Consider the following 12,810-nt stretch of genomic DNA (forward strand, 5'->3'; position numbering starts at 1 on the left):
CTATACAATATACTGACCAAGTTTTTATTCAGTAATTTTATTTTTTATATAATAAATATAAAAAGATTGTTATATTTTACAATAAGCACTATTCTCTTGCCATAGCAAGAGCTGTATCTTATCAAATACTGAGTCTTACTGAATGTTGTCAACTTATATCCCTCTAAGAGAAGTGAATAAAAAACCACCTGCATTGCTATTGTTCTTTATCAAGTTCATAAATCACAACATGCATCCATCCATAAAAGCTAAAGTATACTTGATTTTTACTTACTGCCATTTAATTTGTATGAGAAGAGCACTTTAGCAGGAAATACTTAGCTGAACTGAATATAATTGACAGTGTTTTTCAAATCACTGGGTAGCCCTCATCAGCCCTGGATGAACTTTTTGATCAAATCAAAATGGACAATAAAAACATGCAAGGGAGATTTCATTAAATAAATTTATTTGTTAAAATAATTTAACTCCAAATACAACTGCTGAGTTTGCATTGAGTTCTATGTACAATTCTTGTTTTTTTTGAAACATCAAGGTTTAAACAACTGACATTATTACAAAACAAACTGTTGCCCCATTTTAAGTTGCCAGTTGTATTAGAGCTCAACAATTAACTGCGAAATACATTAATTCATCCCTAGGAAACTCCAAATCAACAGCATTAAGTCTGACTCCAGAACCCACTTCAGTCTTTCTTCAAACCCTGATCAAGAATTAACAGATGCACAACAATGCAGATAAAAGCCTCCTGCAGTTGTCAAACATTTGCTTTTGTTGCGGAGTTTCACAATTAAAGCCTAACCAGTGCTTTGAGGGCACACTGGTAATAAAAAAAAATAAAAAATTAAAAACAAACATGCACAAACCCCCCCAACCAAATGGCTGACATCTTTAGGCAACATTCTATACAGGAAAGCAAATACCAGTAGTTTTCCCACAGAAAAGTAATGGCAACTGTAGCACTGGGGTTAGGGAGAGGCTAGAACCAGAACAGAAAATGTCATCAAATTTTTTTTTCATATTCTGAAGGGCTGGGCAGAGGGACAGACACAACAGAAAAACCAAACAAAATCCAATGCAAATTATTTTTAATACTCTTGATCTAATTCTGGTTTGTTTGCTTTTACTAGTTTTTATGTGTATTTTTAAGGGAAAGAGGAAACAGTTGCTCTCACTATCATAGCTTAAAAGAATAAAAGTTGCAACTTTTATGTTTTTTTTTTTAAAAAAAACAACAAAAACTGGAGAAATGCTGTTTTTGTAGAAAAGTACAAAGCTCTACAAGAACAGCCAAAGGAAAAGTGGGTCTTTGGAACAAATCATAATATTTTAAGGCATGTTATAAGAAACTTTCAAATACTATAATTGATAATCCTATCAGGGTACAAATGAAACAGTGACCCAAGACCAATGAATCCTGCAGAGTGGCCACACAGCTGCCGTGTGGCTCGCTTTCCTCCCTTTCTGCTCCCCCTATAATTTGAAAAATCTGTTGAGTGCAACTGTCATTGATTCAAGCTCCACTACCTTCACATTAGTGGAAATACAAATAGTGCATAACTACTTCCTCAGAACTATACAATGAAAAACAACACTTACGCTTTCCTCCCCCCCAGCCAAGTTGGATGGTAGCTTACATATAGCCTATGCTTTTGAAAATGTAAGAATGTGATGAAGAAATGAGACTGGGAGATATTTTCTTTAATATTTTCTGTTAAAAATTTACTGTGCAATTTTTCCTATATTTAAAACCTATCTGCTTTAAATTATGAACTTCATATTAGGCTGTTCATACTATACTTCATGCCACTTTCTTGACTGATGAACAATCTGTGAGGTAAGACTTTTAACATCTCTGTATTAAACATTGCATAACATGCACTTCCAACTCAGTTTCAAGTCTGGCTTTGGTTTGTTTTCTGTGGGTTTTGTTTTTTTGAGTGCTTATGCTGTGGATCTCACACTGACAAGCTGTTTTACAGATAGGTTGTGCTGCTCAATAAACTGCTTCCCAATCTAGATTACTTTAAACATTGAAATATCACTAATCCAACATCTCACATCTTGATTAAGCATGGTGGCTAACACAATTGGCAGACGGGGGGTGGTAAGAGAACATTCATACCATCTAGTTTAGGCATGTAAGTTGTGTGACTCGGAGGACCAAAGTTAAAAGCCTAAGTTTGCTATATAGTGAATGGAAAGAGGTAGGTGCCTCTAGGAGGGCGATTCAGAGCACCCAAAATGGGCATTCAGATGCCAGAAATAAATGGTGTGCCTATCTCCCTAAGAGAATAAAGTACAGTAACAAAAGCTCTGCAAGGTAGATGGGAAACGGGCTACATTTATGTTCTAGTAAGGCTTAATGTTTTGCGACATCTAATGCCCTTTGATACATTGGTTGTGGAAACGTCTTGAAAGATTAAGGGCAGAGTTGGCCAGTTCTCTTCCATTAATATTATTTCCTTTAGTTATCATCCACTGAACTATAATTCAAAATGTTAAGGATATTTATGTATGAAAATCTGCAAAGTTTTTGTACTCCAGTGTCCTTTGTAGCAGATGAGAGGGCTTTTAGGAAGTTCTGCAGATGGAGGCAAAACTCTCGAACCTAACTCCAATTACAGCATTTCTAAGGGTCATATACACACACACATACACACTCAACATACACACACACACACACCCCAGCACCCCTGATTTCACTCATTTAAACACAAGGAACTACACTGTTACTGCACAAGATTGAAAACTAATAAACGCATGGTGTTATTTAGACCACAGGCTCAGTGACTGTATTTTTATGGCCAATTTTACCTATAGAAGATCCAGCTCAAGACAATCTCTCCAGCATTTAATATCTAAACATTGCGATTGAAAACTTTTCTATACTTTGATTGTAAGACTTCGAAATAGGTATTTCTGTGCCATTAGTCATGCAAATGATAAATACTTCACTGCTATGAAACTAGCAAGTCAGAGCTCGAGCATCCTTTCAAAATAAAATATTTGCTCCCACCATTTAACACTCCAATAATTGGGGCAACCTTTGAATAGTGTGTCAGGCAATTAAAGAGCCATTTCCACACTCACCTAAGGAATTACAACTGTAACTATTTCACCTCTGAATCAAATGATTTCACATGGTTATTCAATTTAAATTTTCAACATTAAAGCTATCAAATAGCAAACTGGATTTCCAAAGGTTAGTTTGGGATCACACCAGAGAACGTAGCCCTTAAAGGCAAGAAAAACTGTTGTCTTTAACAAACTTAAAAATGCAGGATGTTCATACTGTCCCACGAGGTTTCTGCAGAAGGGAACATATGGATGAAACATGGCTTAATTTTCCTTACAAGATGGTACTAGTTAATCTATTAAAGTGTTCCTTGTTAGTAAGGCTCAGCAATTTTTTTTTCATCACAGTTGCTTCCTCCTGGTTCAGTAAAGTGAAAATAAAGATGCTTCCTGCTTTGTAAACAGAGGGTTTGTTTGGCTTTTTGTAGACCAAAACCTGAAGTGAACCTCCATTTTTGAGCAGCAAAATGAAAGATTTAAAACATTCCAATGCCAGACTGTTTCTTCACCCATCTTTTTTTTCCAGATCTCGCCTCTCATTTCACACACTGATTCAATGTTTTCTATTTCAAGATGTGGGATAAAGTGTAGAAATAATAGCATTGATTTTGAAAAAAATCCAAACTATACGGGTCTCTGGTAGCCTTTTCCTCCAACACTGTTGCAAGTTCTGGTGAAATCAACATACTTGACTGAAAAAACTTGGCCACATGTGATAGCACACGTCTTGAAGCACGGTAACTAGACACCGAAAGACTTGGCTCTCCTTTTCACGCTTATGCTAGTTGTGAACGGTCTTCAGAGATATCCTCTCAACTGCTTCCATTTCCCATTTCCAAAAGTTTTCCAGCTTCTTCGGAAATAGTTGCTATTGTTGCTGTCAGATACAACAACACATGTATGTTCGACTGGAATGACCCTGTAGATCAACTGACTGTGCCATAAAATTGCAGGTGCTCAAAGGGAAAAACCGGGTGAGATGTGGTCATTTAACCCAATTATATTCAGAGTCAGTGATTGACTTTCAATGCTCAGCTCTGAGTTAATGTTGCTACTTCACTACAGATGTATTTCAAGTGACCCACAAACCAGGAAGTGAAGTAGACAGTTTTACCACCTTACAAAATTTCTGCAAATTAAGTCCAAGTTAGGTCATTTTTAGTGCTATTGTATATTACATGCAGAACAGCATGGATCATCTTTGTCTGGCTGTGCTGCATAGTTCATTTGTCTAACAATTTCCGCAAAGAGCTCATCCACCATTGTTTTACTTTTAGCAGAGGTCTCCATAAAGGGGCAGCCCCATTCTTCAGCTAAGGCTCTGCCTTCACTTAATGATACTTCTCTCTCACTTTCCAGGTCCACTTTATTACCAACCAGAATTACTGGCACCTTCTCATACCTAAAATTTAAAAACAGAAACAACAGCAATAATTATATTTTAAAAAATGGCAACATTCTTACAGTAAAAATCTATTTGCAAACAGTACAGACCCAACAGGAAAGAGACATTTGGATGATCTTAAAATTTTACATTTGAAAAAAATGCATATTTCACATTCTAGAGATTCGTTGCACATCTCTTTCCCCTCAGAGCTTCAAGAGTTCTATGAAATGTTTTCTCCTCTGAATTTTCCTTCTCACCAGGAAATCTGCCAGGAATACTTCCACACTACAAAAATAAGGAATATAGTATTATTTTCTATGTTTGTAATCATAGTGTGTAAGAACAGGATGGAAGTCAAACCCTCCCTTCAATATTACATCATCCTTTTCCATGAACAGGTGTGTTGTATCTCCTGTTTGTGATAAGGATGCATCACTCTCCTTTCAAGGGTACATTTATCTTTGGTCAATACATATGGAACTTTCTGATTAGCAATAAAAAGGGAGAAAACCAAAGGGCCAGTAAATTAATTCCAAATTTCAGGAAATGTAGTCCCCTTCAAGTACTGTATACACACAAAAGTACTGTTATATAAACCCACGTATTAGACAATACAGAATGTATATCTCTCCCTTGCAGCATTCACATCATTATGCCAGTTAAACAATTTGAAAAAAAAAAAGAATTAAGTTCCATGCAATATTATCACAGTTCTGCTTCATAATCCGCACAAGCACAACAGATCTTATAGCTATGAAGGAACTCATTACTTTACACCTCCTTGCGAGGTGATCCTTGCCAAATTTTTTAAAAAAATTAAAATGCCTTTTTTTTTTCCTCTCCTCACATGCATAAATCCTTCTTCAGACATGAAACTAGCTAAGTATTCCATCAGGTTTTAAATTTACATATTTGCCATAGAGAAAAGAAGAGAGAAGAAAACACTGTGCCTATTTCCAAAATACTATTACACAAGTTTTCTCATGAAAGCAACAAGGACTGAGAGAAAAACCAATTATGACTTTTAGCACTTAAACCAGACGAAGACCTAAGAGAAGCAAGATGCTTCCTTCTTAATTTAAACCCGATTTTCTACTTCATATTAGCTTAGTAGTACTGCATTGAGTCAAATCACTTGAGTAAGACTGAGCTGTGGACAGACAAAAGTTATAGCGGACACCTGCAGCAGCTGAAGATGACACCATCCTTAAAGCCACCCATTATATCTCCTTCATCCCTCCCACCTGTCCCCCTTGCCTCCCAGGCAAGGCAGCAGAGCAGTGCTGGTGCATCTGCCTCAGCTGGTTGAGGGAAACGACGTGTTTCCCTGTCTGTCAAGATTCTGCACTGGAACAGGCCGAGCAGCGGGGACTGTGGGCTCCCACAGAGTCAGAAAGGATAAAAGGGCAATTACATCTCAAACCACCTCAGCAATTCTTACATCACCAGAGCAGTGTCAAAACTTCATCCAACTGTCACAAGATGCAGCTGAAATTCTAAACTTTGTTATGCCTCTTTGCTAACTAAGGGAATGTAATTTAATCCACAGTCTAGGGCTGTGGTCAGTAACTACAGAGAATTCCCCTCACTTTCACCATTTATCCTGGGCTCATTTACCATCTGAAGAGACACAATCCATTTCTCAGTCTGTGGATATGTAGTATTTAGCACAATGATACCTTTGGAACTCTTGCAGGAGCTAAGCTGCCATTAATTAAGTACCAAAATACACACAAGCATCTTGAAATCTGTCCTCCCGCGTTTAAACACAAGATAGCATAGTCTTTAATTACATAAGATGTATGGCATTCAACAGATAAAAAGAAATATTGAATTACTGTCTTATCTTTATTGTTCAGATGTATGTGTCCTATTGCATTTGCTGTACAGCACAAAATCCCCTTCAGTGAAAGTGAAATCAGGTACACCTTCACTTCATTGCTTGCTATCTGAGGAGCTCACACTTCCTCTCACTCCTCACTAGCTTGTCCTTGCATTCTGTATCTTCTCAATTCTTCCCCCTGGTAAAACTGAGAAATTCAAAGCAGCCACTTGAGAAACACACAGTAAAGAAGCAGATGAACCAGAATTAAAACACAAGATCACCTCTTGTAATTCTGTGAGATCGCTCCAATTTATTGAGAAATATATGAGGAAACACACACACACACACGTTGCAGAGTTATAGCCAGTTCCACTGAAGTATTCAAGTGCTTAAAAAGGTTTAGGAACCCTAGAAAAGCTGGGCAACTAAATACCTGAGAGTCTGTATACAATGAGTACTCAGCATCTGGGAAATGGAGCAGTGGAGACACTGAAGTTTAATACTGCAGAACAGAAACAAGAACTGATGAGGTGACAGGAAAGATGTGAAAAGCCTAATTTAATTTATTTGCAGAGGATCATCTAGGAACTATTAGGTGAAACAGACAGAAGCAATTTTCTGTATTGCTTTTTTCTGCTTTTGCCTCTTGCATTTACCATATTCGCTACCTACCTTCACCACCTAAAATGAGAACCTACAGTCAATAGCTTTATTCACATTATAATTCAGACTCGTTCAATAACCAATAACTTTACAACATTAAATTGTGTAAGAAAAGTGTTTCTGCAAAACTCTCATTATGTGTTCTTATCAAAAATAAAGTTGCTCTTGCAGAATACTTCCATGTACTACCTAGATTTTGAGTAGTCAGCTTTACATTTTATATATTATATATAAAATGTGTGACATATATATAGTGTGTCATATATATTTTTATATATATATATTTATGCTTGTATATAATATTTATATATGCAATCAAGAATCATGCAATTTGTCTTTCTACATGGAAAAATCAGTGTCTAGAATCTAGAATACAGCAGTATCTAGAATACAGCAAATAATGGGAAAACTATCCATAGATACTGAGCAGAAGACTAGCTCCAGTATGGGCTTATGAGCTTCAGCTCAGTACGTCCTGCCAGACCCAAGCTGTGTATGGGAGAGTCAGATCAGACATCTGTGCATTATATTCTCCAAGTACCAAGACGATGATGAACTGACTGTGTGTTAGACAGTGCCATAGGTGAACTAGAAGGTCTTACACAATCTATGTGGTTCCATGTAATGGTTCCAGCCCTTCATTCAGAAGGGCTGTCTTCATTCAGAATCCCTAAGTGGACTGTACTTCCCAGTTTTTCAGTTCAGGTTACACCTCATGGAAAACCTAGCTCTTCACTAAATCAAGCTCTACAAGCTCTGAAGTCCAAGCTAGATCTCCATGCTTTGCCTCCCAACACTGCCAGAATTTCCTGCCTCGGTATACCAGGCTATTTTTTTCTGATAAGTATGGGTGAGTTCCCTGGCTCAATACTCTCCTTACCACAGCTGCTGATCTCAGAGGTGACTCCTGCCTGCATTAGGAGGCTCCACTCCCTATTCACAAGAGCTTTGACTGCCCCATGCCACACAGGCACCACTGAGGTGGTGTGCAACAGCACAGGCCCACTAAGGAAAAGGGCGATTTCTCAGATATGCTGGAATTATATGATTCTAATGAAATTTGAAGCGAAGAAGAAGAACATCTCTTCCTCACAGGCTTTTCACCCTGTTGAATTTCAGCGACCCAAAAGGAAAAGAGCTTCTTTACAAAGGAAAAAAAAAAAAAAAGAGCCACCTTGAGATGCCCAAGCAGCAATGCAGAAACCTCTTGTACAACCACAGAAATCAGACTCAGGAATTCACAAATCCTTCCAAAAGATTTTAGTAGGATCTAACCTAATTACAAATACTTTTAGCAGAGCAAAAGAGGCTAAAACCCCACCACCTATACTGAAGTCCTGAAAAGCCAGACTTCTGCTCCCATCACAGGATCTGTGAGATGGCAGCTCAGACCGTGGTGGGAGCTGGGCAGAAGTTTTGCCTTCTGGTGCAGCCGATATCCCCCTGCCTGTCCTCTTGGCAGTGGAAAAGTGGAACAGTTCTGCTCCTTATTCCTGGAGCAGGAAAATCCCATTTTCTCAGTATGGCTGAAAAGCTTTGAGCAGCACTGATCAATCCTAACGAAAAGCATGAGGGCCACCTGAAAAAAAGAATTGCTGCCACTTTTGTCAGTATCAGAGCAGCACAGTATGTATTCTAGGGCAAACATCATAGCAGAGCCTGTAAGAAATACTCAAATGTAGTATGGGAAAGCTTGACTTTTCAAGATCTCTTCAGAAACAAATTTTTGCAAGATCAATTACACGTTTGCAGCACACATTTAAAGAACAAGGCACTTCACCCTGTTTAAATGATCTCACTATCTTTTGCTCCAATATGACAGATACTGAACAGTGATGACTCCTGAAGAGATAACATGACTGTAGTCATTTATAGCCCTATGAAAGACACTGGTGCAGAGTCAAATGCCATCATATCTAGGATATCACTACTAGCAAGGTACATTGCTCCATAAAAGACAATCAGAATGTATTTCTCAGTCTGAGATAACTATTCAATGCTAAAAGCCACTCTCTTATCCATCTTTAATGAGCATCTGGGACCAACAGGCCACAGTAAATCCCTCTATTTTCCTGCGGATGGGCACCATAGCCACATGAAATCAATAAATACACAGCTATGCACTACTGACCACATAGCCTTACATGCCACATAGCAATAAATAGTTTCTATATTTTATCTTATCTCACACAGCATACACATCATCCACATTTCTGTTTAGATTAGTACGTACACTTTGAATAACAGCTTAAAATATTTAGGAAGCTTTAAGATGAACAGTATATAAATGATCTTCAGAGATTTTTACCTCCCATTTTTTCTCCCTCCAATCATACTCAGAAAGAGAAAAACACAGGCAGTACCTAACATCACATCTGAATATCTTTTATAAGGTACTTCTCAGATTTCTGGCTAGAGTTGTCATAGGATAAAGACAAAAACAAAGACAATGTGCAGTGAAAATATAATAAATGAAGACTAAAAGAGCAAGAATTAAAAAACCTCCAAAACACACACCAAGGCTAATAAACTGATCTGATTGCCTTAGTGCTAGAGATTGCCCAATATCCAATATATGTATGTGTGTGTGTGCACGAAACATGTTGTACTAGTCAGTATAGATGATGTTAAAAAGTTTAAACAGGTTCCTGCTTTCTAATTTCACATTCTGGAAGCATTGTATCTTTTCTAGAATTTTTTCCAGAGCTTCATACCAGATCCAAATATATTCAACCAAATGCAAAAACATTCTGCATAATAAAAACAAATTAAAAGAATACCATATATTCTTAGAGACTATTTCTTATTAGTAGCTTAAGTCCTGTTGAAGTTTTTGGAAATATGTATGATTACAGCTTTATATAATAAATACTAGGATCACTAAAATGCAAAAGCTATCTATCCATGATAACTATTCCTAATCATCAAAAGGAGTCTCCACCACTAAACCACCATTATCATCTTCTACATGCAGAGTGTCTTCCTCTTTTTTTTTTTAATGCATTTCTGGCACTTCTGATAGTTTTTCAAGAAGGAAAATAGTTTAAGGGATAAAGATATTAGTGATTACAATGAAGCTACAATGATGCAAATAACATCAGAAAGTCAGTAAAAATCATTATTCTTCATTCTAGACTTATAAAAAATTTATGGTATGAATCCTGCCAAAATACAACGCAAAAGAATTCTGGGCAATATGAAATAAAGTATCAGAGATGACAGTTAAATCTCTTAGGTTGTTTAAAAATTCACACATAAATATAACAAAATATCCTTTTGTAATATAAATTGCAAACTTCGATTGCCTGCAGTAATATCTCATCACTTGAACTAGCAGTTTCCTCTTCTAGAGGAAGAACATATTCCAAGTGTAACTATCAAGACTTTTTCTTATCTCTTTCACATAATTACTTGGTATTTAATGCAGAATTCTCCATAGTTAAAACTCACATCAGCTACAGAGGATAAAAAAATACACATCGTGTTCCCCAGCCTAATTCTGAGCCTCTCAAACACCAGGATTAGAGGAAGCAATACCACAGAATTGTCAAGGAGAAAACAAGCTTAACCCTTTATTGAAAGCTACCAATTCTTGAACCAAAGAAGCAAGAAAAACATATACATACTTCTAAAATTATTACTACCTTGCCTTAAGAAATTCAGACAGAGAAGACATTTGATTTTTTCCAAACCCTGATTCTTTCTATTCTTGTAGCTTTAAAAAATGTTACCTTTAGAGGCTCAGTCTGCAGAGCTATATCTGTTTCCATGGACTCCTGCAAATATACATGAATGAAGATGTGCCTATGCCTGTATACATGTATAGAATGTGACAGAGACAGATATGCAAATCTAAAAATAAGTAGGTTTCTGCAAAGTTTAAGCACTTTTCCCTCTAACCAAAATTATTACAGCTTCTCAGGTAAGTCCATACAGAACAGCTGTAAACCCCTCACCATTCTGATGCAAACAAGTAATTTCAGTTTACTAATTAATTACATTAATTATTTAGTTTTGTAAGCTATATTGTGTAATGATTTAATTTCTTAAGCAACAACTCGCAACTAAAAAAGTAGTCTCAAAATAATTTTTATAAATGAGTAGATGTTTAGGAGTTTATTGGAATTCCCATTGCAATTAGGTGGCTGAGTCATGAATTAGATTGCTATAAAGAACAGTGTATGACCTAATTGCAGGACTGGAATCTAACATTTTATTCTAGGCTTTGACATGAACTCCTTACATAGCCTTTGGGAAAACAAACTCTTCAGATGGATAGATTGGGGTATAATTCACAATAATTGTACTTACTCATAGGACAGCAAATTAAATAATAATCATAAAATAACCTGGAGGATAATTTTAGAATAATAAATAACACCACACCATATCACTTTTGAGGAAGCTTCAGAAACTATCTTTATTCTTGTATATGAAACTTTCTGGAGATAATCACCTCAGCTTTAATAAAATACTTCAAAGTCCATTCAGTTCTGTGGTTGTTGGCTTACACTTTCCAGTTTGCTTTAAGGTCTAGAAAAAGTCTCAGCCAGTGCAGTTTGGTTCATCTTTGGTACTGTGCTTGTAAGAAACTAGAGTAAATAGTTCTCTTCTAAGCAAAAGCCCAAGAAACAACAACAAACCCCAATATAATGAAGTACTATAAATATTTGCTTCCCCACTGTTACAATTAGCAGTTTTCAATCAAGGCACTTGCACACATTGTTTCTAGGCAGCTTACAGATAAGACCTTCCAAGGGACAAGAACTATGGATGGTGCAACACAATACACATACTCAAAGGCCAACTAGTAAATCTACATTCCCTTGCTGAAACAGAGGCAACAGGATGATGCACATAATTTCTGTATGAAGGACACGAAAGAACTTTACAAGGTCATTTCCAATCACTTCAGAGAGAAATTCTTATCTATAGAGGGTTTTCCACATCTAAGATTTCATAGGGAAACTAGAACAATAAACTCCTTCAGTCTGCTTCTGCAAGTCATTATAGATACAGTCTATTTCAGCTCTGCCTCCAGCTTAAAAGGTAAAATGGCAAGAATACCTGAAAATTCAAAGGTCTGGCAACATGTCCTATGAGAGAAGGGTTCACTATTCACTAAAGTCCTAAAAAGAACCCCATATCATTAAGATGCTAGGGAGACGTTTTCTCATTAAGTTTGCAGAACTCCATGAATGTTTAAACTATGTCCCATGACACTATCAGTTCCCCTGGAAGCACGGCTCTGGCACAGCTGACAGGCAAACAGCACTCTGAGCGCTGGGGATGACAACAAGGAGCCAGTGACATAAGTAGGTGCAGTTCTCATCTACTGCCATTTCAGATGCTCAAAAGCCTTCACAAACAAGGTTAATTTTCACCTTAAACAGGACACTTCTCCCTAGTATCTATCATTAAAATTCATAGCTAACACTGAAGTCTATTATCAAGACTGAAAAGACTCTAAGGGATATATAAAATCTACCTGCTTAGCAGCAGGTTTGCTGTGAGCATATCCAAACAAGATTTTAATCCTTGAGTTCCCTCTCTATGCCAGTCAAAATTCTGGTCTTACACAACTGAGCATCAATATCATCTTCTTGAAATCCTGAAATACTTGCCACATTTAGCAACTCAGAAACACTAGAATTTTCAAATAGGAATTTTCTGTTCTTTGGTGTAGCATAAGAAGCAATAACATACAAGGTAAAGGTTTTACCTGACTTTTTCCATCATGACTAGTTCTCTCATTTCTAAAAGCAACAGGAAAATCAGAATGTCCTAAAAATCTGAGATTCTCACAGGCACACTGATTTTACTTAGCTCCAATCTCTCTAATCAGTTTGCATTGAAA

At 36.8% G+C, this 12,810-nt stretch overlaps 1 protein-coding gene across 1 annotated transcript in view; it reads right to left on the reverse strand.

The window, feature by feature from the left end:
- Window positions 1-431: 431 nt before the first annotated feature.
- RAP2A (RAP2A, member of RAS oncogene family) overlaps window positions 432-12,810 on the reverse strand; it is a 33,175-nt gene continuing 20,796 nt past the window's right edge. The window contains exon 2 of the mRNA XM_032679079.1: window positions 432-4,480. Within this exon, the coding sequence (XP_032534970.1) occupies window positions 4,243-4,480 (238 nt within the window). The 3' untranslated portion in view covers window positions 432-4,242. The remainder of the gene's footprint in view (window positions 4,481-12,810) is intronic.

The sequence above is a fragment of the Chiroxiphia lanceolata genome, chromosome 2, assembly GCF_009829145.1.
Source record: "Chiroxiphia lanceolata isolate bChiLan1 chromosome 2, bChiLan1.pri, whole genome shotgun sequence".
Lineage (NCBI taxonomy): Eukaryota > Metazoa > Chordata > Aves > Passeriformes > Pipridae > Chiroxiphia > Chiroxiphia lanceolata.